Source organism: Photinus pyralis, unplaced genomic scaffold (assembly GCF_008802855.1).
Source record: "Photinus pyralis isolate 1611_PpyrPB1 unplaced genomic scaffold, Ppyr1.3 Ppyr1.4_LG7, whole genome shotgun sequence".
Lineage (NCBI taxonomy): Eukaryota > Metazoa > Arthropoda > Insecta > Coleoptera > Lampyridae > Photinus > Photinus pyralis.
Genome location: NW_022170738.1, coordinates 21,771,516 through 21,788,503, shown reverse-complemented (window position 1 = coordinate 21,788,503; position 16,988 = coordinate 21,771,516). Strand labels below are relative to the sequence as shown.

Genomic DNA, 16,988 nt, shown 5'->3' with positions numbered 1-16,988 from the left:
TTACCCATTTCGCAGGTAGCTTGTGAGCGTTCTTTTTCGACGCTAAAATTTATTAAGAATAGGTTAAGGAACACTTTGTCTGATAATATACTTGAGTCATTCATGCTGATGAACATCGAGAAGGTAATTTTGAACGATATCGACAATGAAGACGTAATTTTTTTCATTATCATACATATTTTTTAATAAACACACCAAAAAAAACATAATTTGCTGATCGCTGCTTATAATTTTGGCCTGCCATCAGTCAGTTTCCCGGTATGATTTTAGTTGCCCATCCGCCCCTGGCTCAGAGAGGGCGCTTTTTGCATTATCTGTAACAGATAGAAACCCAAACAAACAAGAGGGATAGTGAATAGCGCGGCACAAAATATTGCGGTAGCAATATCTAACGTCTGACATTAGAGTAAATCGAATAAAAATTATAATTAATACTCAATAAGAATCAATAATTCGAATGACTTTACACTAGTAAAAGCAAAATTTTGATTGACAACGAATTGTCCGTACAAATCGGTGTATAAAAGCATGAATGTGATTCAAACGCAAATAAGATAGTATGAACAAATTCTTCGAAGTGAAATAAGTAACGTAACTAAAAATCATAGCTATCTGCTTCGGACTACGCCTTGGTAACCTCAAAAACTAATTTAAAATTTAAAAGCAATTCACTAAATTGGTAAGCAGATAATATAAAGGATATGAAACATAGTTAAAATTAGTACAAATATTCCGAGTAACAAAAGTGACATACACAAAATTAGGTCTGGGAAAGTATATTCTTCGTAGCGACAAAAAGGTAATGTATGTAAAATCCAAAATATCATAGCAAATCGCAAAGCTAATTTCCTACAAAAGGTTTTGTCGAGGGTTTCATTAATACTTGCAGTTAGACCGGAGCAAGAATGAAGGTCTAAACAACTTCCATAAAAATACGTCGCCAGGTAATTTAGGAATCACGTACAAGGCCGGATTTACTATGGAGCCATGTGGGCCCGAGCCCATAGCTGCAAATTTTTAGGGGCGGAAAAAAAAACAAATTTGGGAAATAATTCTACAGTACTATCGTGGAAAAATAACATAATCTCTTGAGAAATTGAAGTTGGAATGTTACGCACACTTTTAGGTACCAACTTAAAAGTAATCATAAAATGGAGTAACATAACCTCACATTTCTCACATGCGCAATCACTTGTTTCACTTTATCTACCCTTGCCTTAGTTAAAGTGATCACTTTATCTACTCTTACTGTTAAAGAGAGACTTAGCCTACTCATTGAAACCTATCAAAATCTCAATTTACCACTTGCTATAAAATAAAGTACTTTTATTACCTAATTATTTGTACAGGAGGCCGGAAACCGCCGCCAATTAAAGCATCAGGTACCCTCGATGAATGATCTTACCTCTAAATGGCGCCATAGTTTGATATTTCCGATATTCCACGTCCCTGAGTTCTCAGTGAGCCTGTTACGTTCACTTTAATTTTTGTCTAAATTGGCAATTCAAATTATCTTATCCCCCTTGAATCGTTGAGCCACCCAAGTAACAAAACTGCAGTAAATGTAAATGAAAAGTACATACCAGGGCTAGGTGGATCGGCTTTGATAATCTGAGCGACAACGTGCGACTCCTCCGACTCTCCACTTTCGTCTTCAACTTCGGACTGGGTATTAATCGAGAGAGGTTGATCCACCTCCATCTGTTCCGGTTCGGGCGCCGTGTCTTGCATGACGGCGGGAATCTCGTCACTCGAGACCTCCGAGGAGACGATAACGCATTGCTGTTGGCCGTCCGGACCCTCGCTGATTAAAATCGTTTGTCCCTCCTCGTTCTGACCGGCGACCTGATAAATCGTACCGTCGTCGCCGGTGATTAATAAGGGCGTTTCCGAATCTGACAAATTTAATGTGGATAGCTCGGACACTTCGGTATCGGTTGCTAGAGAGGTCAATGTGGGAACTTCCGTTATCGTGGTGTCGGTGCTGCGTCCTGCAATTGCAGACGTTTCGTCGTCGGGTGTTAGTAGCGGCATATTGATTACAGTGGGCGAGACGCTCGCCGCTACCGCCTTGGAAGTGGGCTGTGTTTGAATCGAAGATACTGTAGTTGGTTTCATAGTGCGCTGGATAGGAGATTTAAATGGTGTAGGAGGTAGCCTTTTCACAGTTGGAACTGGTGGCGACTTTTCCGTTTTGTAAATAGTCGTATTGCCTATTCGCCTTGCAACATTCGCTGGTCTGTAAGTGGATATCGGCGCACTTCTTTTCACAGTAGTTAAACCAGGTTCGTGAAAACTTCGTGAAATTGCCGATTTGTTTCGATTCGATGAGACTTTATGTATGATAGCTGTCGGAACTGGTTTCGCCAAGGCAGGTCGTTGGATAGTTTGGCGTTGCTGGAATGTCGATACTTTTTGGCGTACCAAAGTCGGAGTACTTAAAAGTTTTTTAGATGGAGCCAGCCTTGGGCTATTTTGAAGTTGCACATTCGTGAGCGTGGTGCTTAGGGTGGTTTTTGGTTGCGACGTTGTGACCGAATCATCCACATTCATTATGATGCTGCTACTTTTTTCGATAGCAAGAGGTTTAATGGATGCCTCTAAATCGGTCGATGTTGTTGCTATACTATTTAAATTTGTAGAAATTGATGATGAAGTTGTTATAGTTGGTTGGACCGACTCTATTTTTATTAATTTTTCTAAACCATCATCTGAAAGTATGTAGCAGTGCAAAATGAGTTCCACCTATTCTGCTACGTTAGTTAGATAATACGAAAAACGTACATTTATAAACGTCTGTATGAACAACATCACAACAAATTTTATGTAAAAAGTCAAGTTGCAGTGTTCAGACTGTATGATAGTAATAAAAAAACTTGATAAAGAAAACCGCTAGTCGGCGTTGTTCACGTTTTGACAATTAGTAACATGGAGTTTCAGGAACAGTTTGGAGAGAAGCCACTAACTAATTGTATAGGCTGTATCACAATCAAATGCCTTGGACTTAGTGCAGATGAACGTAGGCATTGTACACACATGAGGAACGAGGGGCGCAAGAATGTTACATTTGCGTCAGAAACCATGATCAGCTGACAGAGATGTGCAGGGCTCTGCGCGAAGTAGTACCAATAAGAGGAATGTATCCAAGTTGCCTGACGCCTTATCAAACATACTCCTAAAACGGTATTGATGTGGAACTGGAAGTGTTGGTTGGTCTGCTCGAGAAGCTATATGGCGAGATCATTTCGCGAGGACGGTTATCAGGTTGGAGTTGGAGTTGGACTGCAAAAATCGACGCGGAAAATAGCAAAAGAAAGTAAGAACGTGTCATCAGTTCTCAAACAAACGCATTGAGGTGAGACGTTAGCCGGAGTTGTGTGATATATGGCGGGGGGGGGGCATTATGTAATGGGCGCATTAGGTTGAGTTTGGTTTTTTCAATTTTGTCGCAGAAATAAGTAAAATAATTCTCTAAAGTGTCTTCCCCAACAAATATTAGTTTTTAATGTAAACAATTTATCTGGATAATTGGAGTCTTTGTTTTACCACTCGCGCATGCGCAAGTGTGTTAAGTCCCGAGAAGTGGTTACAGGTCACAGACAGATTGTTGACTACCTATAGTGGATAGCCAAGAGACATAACTTCCTGTGTGGGGATTGCATGCGCAGACAGAAAGAAAAACTAACCAAATTCCACAAAACCAAACATTTGCCATCAGCTCCCTAGACTGATCAACTTAGCATAGAGAAGTAACTAATAGAATAATTTTCAAATCAAACGAGAATATTATCAAGATTCGCCATCTTCCGCGTGTATCGGAAGTTGACCATAACTTTGTTATTTTAAATGATATGAATCTTTTTTTTATTAACTTTTCGTATTCTGTATCTTATTTTAAAATTTTTAATATTGAGTGAGCAACACAATATTTATTCAGAGATGTCCCTGAAAGAGATAGAGCTATAGACGTGTGTCTGTGACAAGAGTAGATTTACTGCACAAGTAAGTAGATCTAAAGACGCGTATCAACCTTACGCGGCAGCCTTGTCAGGCGTGCTTCGCGAGGCTGCCTCAAAGGTAATTTTCTGGGCGGAATGAGGCAAGCCCGCAAGCACATTCAGCATTTTCCTTTATTGTAATACATTGCATTTTAGCAGATAGGAAGAAACGCCAACGAACGCCACGCTGCTGGATGTTATTCAAAAATCAACTACAGTATGGAAATAGACTATTACAAAATATGAGATTTTGATTTTTCTCGAACGCGGTAGAAATAACGTATAAACGGCGTACAAACAGAGCGAATATTTATCGCGAGGCGCCTTTGAGCACGACGAGAAACCGGATGCCTGTAGCCGGCATTCTCTCCTGGCGAATACCTACTTAAAGCTAATATTAGACGTGGTGTAACATTTCCACGGCCTTCTCTGAATCAAAATTTTGTTGCTCTCACCTTATAACACAATAGATCCAAAATTAATAGTTTTTGAGAAAAATAAAAGCGTCATTTGTGACTGGAAAACTTTCACGCATTGATATTTTTCCATATCAGTGTTAGAAAATGGGTTGAGGGACAACGCTATACAGTGACGTTCATCCAATTACAAACAAGTAGAAATTGTGCACAACCCTTGTGCAGGTAAAGCGCATTTTTTTAAAATAAGAAAGTTGGCACTGCACATCCTATGCAAAACCAATTTGGAAAATGGCGCTACATTTGCTTTTATTCCAAGTGGCTATGTATCAAATTTCATTTGAATGCCTCCATAAATAAGAAAGTTGGCATTGCGCATGCACAAAACCAAATTTTGAAACTGGTGTTAAATTTTCTTTTATTTCAAGTGGCTATGTATCAAATTTCATTTAAATCCCTCTATAAATAAGAAAGTTGGCACTGCGCATGCGCAAATGAAAATTTTGGAACTGGCGTTAAATTTGGTTTTATTCCAAGTGTATTCCAAGTTATTTAAATGCCCAATTGTTTTATTTCTTCCAAACGTCCCAATCGCCCTTTGTAGGTACTTTCCTTTGACAATTCACTCTTAAGATATAAGGAATTATAACCGATCACGACATGGGATCGAGGAGGAAGACTAGTGTTAGTATAAATTAATTCCTTTCGTTGAGACCTTTCATTGGAATACCATGAAGGATAAAACTAGTTCCACTCCCCCCCTCCCCCTTCCCCCTCCGCCCCGTACTTTGATGAGAGAACAGAAAGAAGGACAGTAGTTGGTAGAAAACTGTTCGTTTCGTTGAGACCTTTAATCAGAATACAATGAGATAAAATTAATTTTTACCCCCCCCCCCCCCCTCAGGTACCGTCGCTCACTGATCGTCGCACGGGAAAGTTATAGTTTGTACAAACTAATTTATTTCGATGAGACCTTTCATTAGAATACCATGAATGGTATAGGTATAGGCTACCTACTGCAAAAAATTCCAGGACTCTAGGACCATTCTCCTAGAAGTAGTTCAAAACGGTGGAAGTGGGCCCGGACGGACGGACAAAATGGAAACAATAGCACATTTTTTTTTAATTCTTAAAAAATGCCCTAAAATAGTATATTGAAAGACAAGTGTTACAATGCGACCTATTGTAATACGACTATCTTGTGGAACGAGTGGCGACGCGAAGCGTAGCCACGAGTGTCCGCAAGATAGAAGTATTACAATAAAGCTTTGTAACACGCGTTTTTCATACTATTTTTTCTATTTCGGTGCTTTAATTTAATTAAAAAAATCATTATCAGAAACTATAGGGAACATTAGAACTAACATGTTTTATGTTGGGAACACTTTTTATGCCCAGTGGCGTAGCTATCGGGGTAGTAGGGATTGCAATTGCTACCCGGCGCCAAGTACCGAAAGGCGCCGCGGTTAGTATCGTTTATTGGTTTATTTATTATATTACTTACATTTACATCGCGGTTGGGATTAATCAGAGTAGCAAAAATTCAACAAAAATTTAATTAAATTTAAATTTTGAACAATTTAAAAACGATGCCATTCATGTAGCCGAATCGTGGGGTGTTCAAAGTACCTTTGTTCAACGCCGACCAAAGATTGTAAAAAGACATTACGACGAATTACTTAACGACTATCGCTTTTCAAATCCTGAAGAGCAATTTAGGATTTCAATATTTAACTCTCTTCTGGACATTATAATAAATCAATTAAAAAATAGAATGTCAGGTTTTAAAACTGTTTATTCAAAATTTTTATGTTTGACTCCTAAGTTTTTAATTGAAGCTACAGACACCGCTCTTGTCGATACTGCAAGAGGTTTAGCTCAACAGTATGATAAAGATTTAACAGATGAATTAGTTCATGAGCTGTTAAGTTTCCGCAGTACATTTAAAAGCAAAATTATGAACTGTGTATCTGTAAAGGATGTTGTGAAACTTTTAATTTGTGAACACCATACAGCCACGGCAGGTTTCAAAAATTTATACACAGCGTTTTTGTTGTTTTTAACAATTCCTGTAACTACGGCTTCTGCCGAAAGGTCATTTTCAAAGTTAAAACTAATTAAAAATTGTTTGAGAAGTTCAATGTCACAAATAAGGCTAAGTAACCTGGCACTTTTAAGTATTGAAAACGACAAAGCTCGAGCATTAAATTTAGATCATCTAATAGATGTATTTTCCGAAGCCAAGGCCAGAAAAAAAGATTTTTAGTGTTTTAGGATCTCATTATTTGCGTTATTGTTATTGTGTTAATGTGTATTTAGTGTACCTATTCGAGAAGGGAAGTGATAACAGATGGCGCTACCACAACACAAAATGGGCGGTGTAAAGGGGGTTAAATTGTGTTTTGTATGTATCGTGCATACGTATTACCATTGAGTATTACTTACTGAGGCACACAACAATAATTCTTGCTCTTATTTTTTTTTAAAGAGGACGAATTTAACGTACATTCAGCCATAATGCTTATTATTTATCCCGTTTAGGTTAGTTACATATTTCTCCGCCACGTGTCGCGTCGATCTCTCCCCTTCTCGAATACATTACTGTAACAATACTAAAATAAATTGCTAAAATCTTTATTTTTTATTTTTGGAGAAAGGCGCATTAATTGTTTTGCTACCCGGCGCATTGTACTCTAGCGACGCCACTGTTTATGCCGTTAAGTTTTAGGTTGGCAGCGTAGTAAGACTGACATTTTGAAGTTCAAACATGGAAGTACCCAACGAAGTACCTACTTGTACAAACTAGTAACTGCCAAATTAAGAGATGAGTTACCAAAAAAAACGACTATAATCACTGTCTTTGTACAACTTGTACAAAATCATCATTGTGACACTGAAATAGAAAAAATATTTAAAATAATCATTTCAAAGGCCGTAAATTTCCGCCTCTTTCAATACACAAGGTGTTCATATGCGTGCGTTTTTTTATACTACCTTTAATTTTATTGATAGAAAAAATAAATCTGTAGGTGGCTTTGACGGTATGTCTCACAATATTCACTTTGCAATCATACTTTTAGCAGATTTTTACAGCTTCCACAAGTATACCTTTCAGTGTAGGTTAAATCCTGGACAGATCAACCACAGGGAAACCACAGGGAGACCACTGCAGATAACTTCACAACAAATAGATAGCTCTGTGATTCACATACAGGGTGCCCATAATGTATGGAATATAGAATTAAGACTGTAGACAAAACTTCTCTATTATATATAATAGTACATTATATACCAAGGTAGAGAAGTCCACTATTATTGCCTGAGCACCAAGATTACATCTCGAGGCGCTTGCGCCGAGGGGTGTAAGGTGCGAAGGCAATAATAGACTTCTCTACCGTGGTATATATACTATTTTTTCACTACTAGCACTTGAAATCCTCTAAATTAACATATTATATTGATAAGAGAGTTAACGGTTGGACAGAATTGTTTGTTTCTTAATTTAACATGTCAATCAAGTACGTGGAAGTACAAGTCAAACAGGCCGTATTTTGTTCTGTCATTGAGATTTTTCAAAGAGTAATTTCGTTCGAATTTTTTCAAAATGTGATAATTTTAGGTATGTAATTTCTCTGGAAATTGCGAATGGTGGCAATTATTCGTTTTAGAGAACTTGTCTAAACGTTCATTGAGCGAAATTTCGGGTTGTGTTTTCTAAAAGTGACAGCGTGACAGTTCTCATTATTGACTACTAGTTAATAATAAAAAATTATTAACCACTTGGAACAAATGCCGAGAAAGCCTACTTTACAAGTGGAAAAAAGGTTAATAATCATGTCATCAGACATTTTTGGAAGATACAAGAAGGAAAGGACCCTTTACCTCAGCATAAGGTTTAGAGAAGGTTAACATACCGCAATCCCTTCTTTACATCTCACAGGAAACAAAGGTCCTAATAAAGCTACAAAACGCCAGTCAACTTATTTATCTAAGAAAGTAAGATTGTGTCTGATTGCTTATTGTGGGTAAACGATCAATTTCGTAGTGGAGAAACCAGTTCAACATCAAACATAATGCCACAATCAAACAGAAGAACTGAATCAAATGGAACCAATACCGCTTACTGAAAACATAGGTATCCAATCTGAGCTGGGTACAGAAATTTATTACAAATATTCAAATTTATATGAGGATGATACTTCAGTAAGGTTTTCTCGTTTTTTCAAAGGAAAGCGAACTATAGTATGAAAGGACTGACGCGTTTGGACTGCTTGGATCCGTGCCGCCGCACCCAATATGTCGGGATGACGTCACATGTTCCGTCTTTCAAACTTTCATCGTTAATAATTTGAAAACTACTCATCGTAGAAAACTCCGGTTTGAAATTTTGTTCTTAGATTTTCTTCTACAATTTTTTTGATTTTGGGTATACTACCCCTTTAACAAAAGGCCGTTTTGAAACTGAGATATTTCAAAATAAATGAATGGAATTTTTTGCAGTAGGTAGCCTGTACCTGAAGGTCTGCGAGACGGCCATTAAATTTCGCTGTCTAAAAGCCCTTCCCCCCCTCCCCCGAATTATTTCCTGAGATGCTGTTTTTGAAAGTATAACGTGCGTAACTTTTACATATGACAACGAATTGGTCTCAGATTTTGGATACGCAAGCCTTTACTGGTCCGAAGTTAAACTTTAGAAAATGGGGGGGGGGGGGGGACCACATGTTCTACGCTTCATGGTATTCTAATGAAAGGTCTCATCCAAATAAATTGGTTTGTACAAACTATAACCTTCGCGTGCGACACGTACGGGGTGGAATGGGAGGGGGGGGGGGGGGGGGTGGAACTACTTTTATCCTTCATAGTACTCCAATGAAAGGTCTCAACGAAAGGAATTAATTTACACTAACACTAGTCACACTAATGAAAGGTCTCTTCAGACGGTTTGCAAGAATTATATCCATGGTGATGTCAAAACAAAAGCTATTTCGGTAAAAAAAAATGCGCTTTATTTGCACAAGAGTTGTGCACAATTTATACTTGTTTCTTATGGAAGTCATTGTTACTTTTTGTGTCTTTTGATAGAGCATTTTTTTCTGATTTCCAAAATGTAAACATCACTATTTTTGAAATATTATTAAAATATCTTTTTTTTGCTTGGCATACTTTGTGGTGGGTAGTGTATGTTTGTAGTTTTTTGCGTTTTTACGAATTAATAGCGCCATTTCTAATTAAGAAATAGTGTGATTTACATTATTATATGCTCACTTATATCTTGATGGTTAGGTGGGCACGTGCTCTTGTGGCCTTTGGGATTAATCACAACTGCTAGATACCCCAGAATCTCTACCTTGATTGAGCGTTCTGCAGTTTCTCCATGGTTTTGTTTGTGTGGTCCTCGTTTCAACACAAATTAATTCGCCGATGGTCTTATGCTGTATGACTAATCCATTTCGGGATCTACTACGGCTCTAGAAGAATCCACTCCATCAACTTTAGGCAAACAAAAAAAATAGACGGTCAAATGTATAAATTACGTATGCCTGCGAAGTTTTTTGATGTAGGAACGTAGGTAACTCAAGTCACATCCAGGAGTAGGACCTTTAGGCAAGGTGTGGCGGCTGCCGCCGACACCGAGCTTATGGCCTTCCCGAGAGCGCGACGTTTGGGCGAGGTGAGAGGGCGCAGCGCTGAAACCGAGCTACGTCCCATCCGGAAGAGGGATATTGACTGGGCGGTATGAAGTTCGCTAGGTCTGCTAGTACTTAATATAATCCGATATGGTTTTATTAAAGTGTTTTTGTTAAAATTTTAGCAAGAGCGGTTCACGATAAAGAAACTTAATCCTGCGCATGCGCGCAGCCAGCTTTTGAAATGTTTAATATAATCAATGCATTTGTTTTTATAAGAGAAACTTCTGTTACAATTTTGGTAAGCGCGCATGCAGCTTTTTACATGTTTGACATGATCAATTGATTTAATTTTATTAAGAGATGTGCCTGTTATAGTATTTTACATTATTAGCCAGGTAAGTGAGTTTTTACTGGCGATAGGAGAAGTTGACTGGCGAGCCGTTTTTTTTGTAAACGTAAATAATTAGTTCTTAAATTAATCTTGAAGAAATGTCTAAAATATCATGTTATCCATGTAACAGAGACTTCGCATTAATTCTGGCCAATGAAATTACTAGATTACTAACTTGTAAAATTTTTACAGGTCTGCTGTCAGTTTTACAAGTCTGCTGTCAGTTTTACAAGTCAGTAGCGTTTAAACATGACGTTTACCCGTTTGCGTTTTGTCTTGTTAATCAACGTTTACAACTGAGTAACAAATAAAATTTTTAGTAAGATTGGATCACAAAAAAGGAACTTCGACGCATGCGCGCACGCGTGTTTTCCGTAATTTGCATTATTTGTTTTGCAACTTTTTTGAGCCCACTGCTACAACAAAAATCGTAATGTTTGTTGCACTTAACTTCAGGCGCAGCTTTGAGTTTTGGTAACATAGGAGACTGGTATTCATGAACGTGACTTCTTTGTAAGCTACTACCACAATTGTACACTGCATGGCTTATAGCCTAATTATGCATTTGTACATTTTTCGTATTATCAACTTACGACACTCTCACTTTACCTGTCACAATAGCATGCGGACTATCAGATTCTTCTTCCTCCTCTATACTCGGATCCTTCTTAATTTCTTCCACCTTCTTTACTTGCTCATTTACGTCGAGCTCGACATCCGGCAGTTCGGCCGCCGCCAATTTCACCAGGGCATCAAGAGTTGTATTATCATTCACAGTATCCTCAGGTTCCTTTATTTGCTCGGGTTCCTTAGACTCCTCAACCTTTAGTTCTTCCACCTCTTCCACGTCGTCGGATTCGCCGAGTACCCGACCGGTTAAAGGACAAAGAGTGAACTCGCCAGGTGGACTGTCAGGAGAGGGTAGCGGCAAGTCGGTAGGAAATTCTAGTTCTTCGACACCGTCCGAGTCATCGTCCATAAAAGTGTCTAATTGTTTATCTAACGATTCCATCGCTTTTGATGTTGACTTATTGATGGCAAGTGGAGTTAGTAGTTTCCTTTGTGGAGCTGTTTTGCCCCTTGGCAACGTTGGTGAGAACTTTTTGTCGGGTAGACCATGTAATTTTCCTATGGCAGGTTTCGTGGTTTGTTCCTCCTTTTTAACCATCTTGAAAAACAAAGTTATACAAAAAAGCTACACTTTCATATTACCTTAATGTGAGTTTGGCCAATTTTTGATCCAACTTTCAACAATGAATGACCAGGTGAGCTGTTGGTAGAATCTAGCTTAATAATTCCTTCAGTTTTTGACATGATGTACACTCCAGACGATAAATTGGGAAGTTCCTTTTGACTAACGCGTACCACCCTTGGCATTGGGCTATCAAGGTTTTTCTTGGCGACACCGTTGAGTGAGCCTGGCGGTTTTGACAACTTCCTTATAGTTATAGGAGGCTTTTCGTCTTCAGAACTATCAGTTTCATCATCAAATCTCATTTTTTTCTCAAACGAATCTGAGGAATCATCGTCACTGAACGATCTTCTTTTGGTCGAACCTTCCTCCCCATCAGACATATCGCCACACCAAACTTTCACTTGATTCAAGGCTTTCTGCTTACTGGTACGTTGTGGTCTACAATGGTAGGTGTTACTAGTACTCTCTATAATGTTACCGTCACATACCGTCCAAGTTCCGATTCCATTTCCTCTAATTGACTCTCTACACTCTTCGCAGCTTGTGCGGCCAGCTTCTTTTTGTCTATAGCACGATCGAACTCCTCTAATAATACTCTGCATTTGATTAAATGTATTTTCGGTTCCCACGTATTTTCTGACCTACAAAATTAAAATTCACATATTACGGACATTTCGTTAAGTTATCACATACTCTGGCATATTTTCCCATTTTATGAAATACTCTGTACATTTCTTTTTATGATTAAATCTACGACCGAGTATTTTTTCTATTATCGCCTCATCAATGTCGTCGTCTTTACTTGTGCGTAACGCTTTTCGCATAACCTGCGATCGTAAACAATGATGAAAACTCAAAACGAGTCTATTTACTACATACTCACCACTTTGACAGGTTGACTTGGAGTTGGCAACGCAAGAGTTTGACTAACGTTTTGCTTTGCTTTTTCATCATTTTGATCTTCTGTGTTGTTCTCAGATTTTTGTGTACTGGTAGGAATAGGTGCACTTTTATTTACAGTAATTGGAGACGAAACCGCTTTCGGTTGTGTGTTCGGTAATTTGGGTACACCTGTCAAGTAAATGGCATCAAATGAGTTCCAAACGCAATAGACATAAAGAATGTGTGTAAATCAGTTATTTTAATAAAAGGCAGATTAGTTATATTTAGAAATCCCTGGTTCGAGCAAGGCCATGGTTGGGTTGGTAGAGCAGTCTTGGCAGAATCCCACACCCATTTAAAAAAAAAATTCAAAAACAATATGTATGAACATGAGTTAAGGCCATACTAAGCCGCCAAAGTTATGATAAACGTCACCCAAATGTGGTGTAACAAAAATGCTAGTTCACGAATTGATTGAGCAAATAAAAAAGTACGCCAACATGGCCATGCTGGGTGCATAATACAGGGTGATTCCTATAGTACCTGCCACCGTTTGGGAGCGTGTAGGTGGTGCGTAGGGGAGTATTTTGATATAGGACACTTGGGGTCGGAAATCTAAAATAAGGGTGCCAGAGCCAAATTTACCTTCTGGAATTTCGCGCCTGTAGGTAGGCAACCCAACCGGCCGGCGGTGCACACGGAGCGATCTCAGGCGGCGATGTGTGGCTGACACTTGATCAGAATTTTGTTTAAACCCACGAAATCCCGTCTGCAACGACGCGTATCAAGTGAATAAGCACTATGGCACGTTTTACTAACACGGAATACGCGGACATGCACTTCAGGTACGGATTGGCAAATGGTAACGCACGAGCTGCACGACGAGCGTACGGTGAGCGGTATCCAAACCGTCAGTTACCCTGCAGACAGGTCTTTCAAGAAGTTCACTTCCGACTGTGCGAGACAGGGCAATTGCAGGTAAGCTGACGGAGGCTTAACTTTACACACAGATTCGTGATGCACATCGATACTTGGGTCATTTAAGCACCCATTTCGAAAAGTTTGTTTGTTTACACCGACCTCCTCCTATTTCGCAGCCCACTAGCGCCCGTGATCGCGATCGCCCGTTGGTAAATGCCTTAGAGGAGGATGTGTTGGAACGTTTCGAGGCAAACCCGCGTACTAGCACTCGACTTGTAGCAGATCAGGTGGGTTGTAGTCAACACACAGTGTGGAACATCGCCAACAACAACAACTTACACCCTATAAGTTTAAGAAAGTGCAAGAGTTACGGCCGGGTGACCATGAAAGGAGGCTGGAATTCTGCAACTTAGTCGTCCAGGAGGAAGAAGCTAATCCGAACTTTCTGAGGAGCGTGCTAGTTACTGACGAGAAAGGATTCTCAAGAGAGGGGACCTTCAATCCTCGTAACAGCCACTACTGGGCGGAGCACAATCCTCATGAAACGTTTACGCGAGGATACCAGGACAAGTTTTCTTTAAACGTTTGGGCTGGCATCCTGGGGGACAACCTACTGGGGCCTTACATCCTCCCTCCGCGTCTAAATGCCCATAATTACCTGATTTTCCTGCGCGAGGTGCTACCAGAACTTTTAATGGATGTTCCAGTGAACTTGTACTGGGACCACTGGTTCCAGCACGATGGGTGCCCTGCTCACTACGGGCGGCAGGTGAGGGAACACTTGGACCAAACCTATCCGGACAGATGGATCGGCCGTGGAGATGCGGTGGAGTGGCCTGCCCGCTCGCCCGACATCACCCCATTAGATTTTTACTTGTGGGGTGTGATGGAAGCGCACGTCTACGAGACTCCCGTCGAATCCGAAGAGGACTTAATTGCGCGCGTGGTCATGGCCGGAGAGGCTGTTCGCCAGGACATAGGAGTCTTCACGCGAGTTCGAGGGGAGTGGTTGGCTAGATGTAGGAAGTGCATTGAGAACAACGGTGGCCACGTTGAACACTTGTAAACGTTATTGCTTTTGACTGTCGTTTTCCCTCCTTCCCTCCCATGTCGCTTCCTCGCGCTAACTCGCTCTGCATCGCTCCGCGCGAAACGTCGGTCGGTTGGGTTGCCTACATACAGGCGTGAAATTCCAGAAGATAAATTTGGTTCTGGCGCCCTTATTTTGGATTTCCGACCCCAAGTGTCCTATATGAAAAGACTTCCCCTAGGCACCCCCTATACGCTCCCAAACGGTGGCAGGTACTATAGGAATCACCCTGTATGTGCATTGTAATGACGTAGCGAAACATACTCACAATCCGCTGATCAAAAAGTACATCAATTTGGCAAGCTTGCACAATAGACAAGACCGAGGACAAGACGTCCGTGCGATTGACCAACGACGGCCAAAACGTACAGTGTTTTAGCGCCAACCAATCAAAATCGTTTATTTAGGGCCTATGGCTAATATGTTCTGCCTAAAGTTGAAGAACATAAAAAAATACATCTTGTCGATGCTTATAACTATTGCCTTATCTCTAACAGTTAGTAAGAAAAACTCGAATTTTGTTCAAATTTCTGCAGTTGAAGAAAGCTTGACAGAAACTAGTGCAGCTCCTTGCTTTCTGCAGCTCCATTACAAATCACTTCATAGGAGAACACTTTCAAGCGAAGAGTTTTCAGTTCCTCAGTCACACCATTAGGACCAGGGTCACATAATAAGCTGAATTTAAAGTAACAGCTGTCAGAATTGCATGTGATGAGGATGGCCTGGCATCATGTTGTGAATTGAGCACTGCCTTCCTCACTTTCATTACAGATCCGAGGAATGATTTGCCCAGCCTTACAATCACAGAGCTCAAACTATCATTCTTGTCACCGGACAAAACTATTACATGTATAGTCTCGTGTAGGTATAATAGGTAATCAAGGGTTACTATACACGATCAGCCTTGATCTCTGCTGTGATCAGGTGCAAAATTCAATGCTGAACATAGAGAATTTTGGTTCATGAAACGAAGATGTATTGTCTTGGTAATATCCTTACTACATTGATCCATTGCAGATTGCATGAATCCATTCCAGAACACTTGCGACTTTTCATTATTAAGGATCCTCAGATCCTTTATAGTTTTGTATTGTCATCCGTCCGTGTGCGCTCTAACTCTTTTTAAAAGTGGCCGATTGGCTTGCAAACGCATTATCTTGATGCTGAAAGAGTAGATCATTTGATAACCGCATGTGTGTGATTTAAAAATGTTAAATTATTTTTCTGAGGCCACATGGATTTTGATCAAAATATGTCAAAATCGTTATTTATGCACCAAGATGGTTGGAAAAAAATCCAAGAGCATTATTTCAATGATCAAAACATGAATTTGATCTATTTTTGGCGATCACAAGGATTTTGATCAAAACATGTCAAAATCGTTATTTATGCACCAAGATCGTTAGGAAAAAGACTAGGGGCATTATTTCAATGCCCAAGACATGAATTTGATGCATTTTTGGCGACCACGTGGATTTTGATCAAAACGTAATAATAATAATAATAATAATAATAATAATGCCCATCAATAGGTATGTTGGTAAGTACGAATTACATTATCCCTAGATGTCCAATGTACGTGTGTGATTTTTTTTTTTTTTTTTAATGACCCTACATAACTTCACCAGACACAGACACAGACACTAATCGTTACTTGATTTTAATCCGTGCGATTAGTTAACCAGGCTAGACCTGAGTTCTCACAAGAAACACCGATAATAATAATAATAATAATAATAAAAACACTTACACAATAAACTCCATTTAATAAAATTACAGGAATTATTATAATGATTTTTGTTTTGTTTTGTTTTCCTCTTTCCTGATAGCGTTGGCTTATTGTGCCCATGTGTGATTTTTATTTATTTATTTTTTTTAGGACCCTACATAACTTCACCAGACACAGACACAGACACTGATCGTTACTTGATTTTAATCCGTGCGATTAGTTAACCAGGCTAGACCTGAGTTCTCACAAGAAACACCGACCATAATAATAATAATAGTGATTTATTCTTAGAATTGTGAATTACAATTATCGAAACGTCAAGGGATATTATATAACAGACATATTAGAATAAACAAACGACATAAAAACTGTATACATACTATATAGACTATACTATAAAATATCAAGCGAACCTAGAATAGCAATATGTTCTTTGAATTCCTGTACGGAATAAAATGAGTTGCTTTGTAATATTTTTTTGAGATTTGTTTTAAATTCATGATGGTTGAGATTTCTTAAATGTTTTGGGAGGAGATTCAACAGTACCGAGGCTGTATGAAATGGAGAGGTTTTATAGTAGGTATGGTTGTGTTTGCGAATTGCAATGTTGTGTTTCCCTCTTGTGTTGTGTTCATGCATTTTACCTACTGTAACAAATTTCTTAATGTTTTTATGCACATAATGAAGAATTTTTTGGATATAAATACAGGGCAATGGTAAGATTTTAAATTTTACG

At 39.2% G+C, this 16,988-nt stretch overlaps 1 protein-coding gene across 1 annotated transcript in view; it reads right to left on the bottom strand.

Moving 5' to 3' along the window:
- Window positions 1–16,988, bottom strand: part of LOC116177311 — a 29,147-nt gene that overhangs the window by 6,630 nt on the left and 5,529 nt on the right. Inside the window, exons 4-9 of the mRNA XM_031496251.1 lie at window positions 12,514–12,701; window positions 12,324–12,457; window positions 12,119–12,271; window positions 11,648–12,068; window positions 11,045–11,603; window positions 1,584–2,711 (exon numbers count right to left, since the gene is read on the bottom strand). Coding sequence (XP_031352111.1) covers window positions 1,584–2,711; window positions 11,045–11,603; window positions 11,648–12,068; window positions 12,119–12,271; window positions 12,324–12,457; window positions 12,514–12,701 — 2,583 coding nt within the window. The remainder of the gene's footprint in view (window positions 1–1,583; window positions 2,712–11,044; window positions 11,604–11,647; window positions 12,069–12,118; window positions 12,272–12,323; window positions 12,458–12,513; window positions 12,702–16,988) is intronic.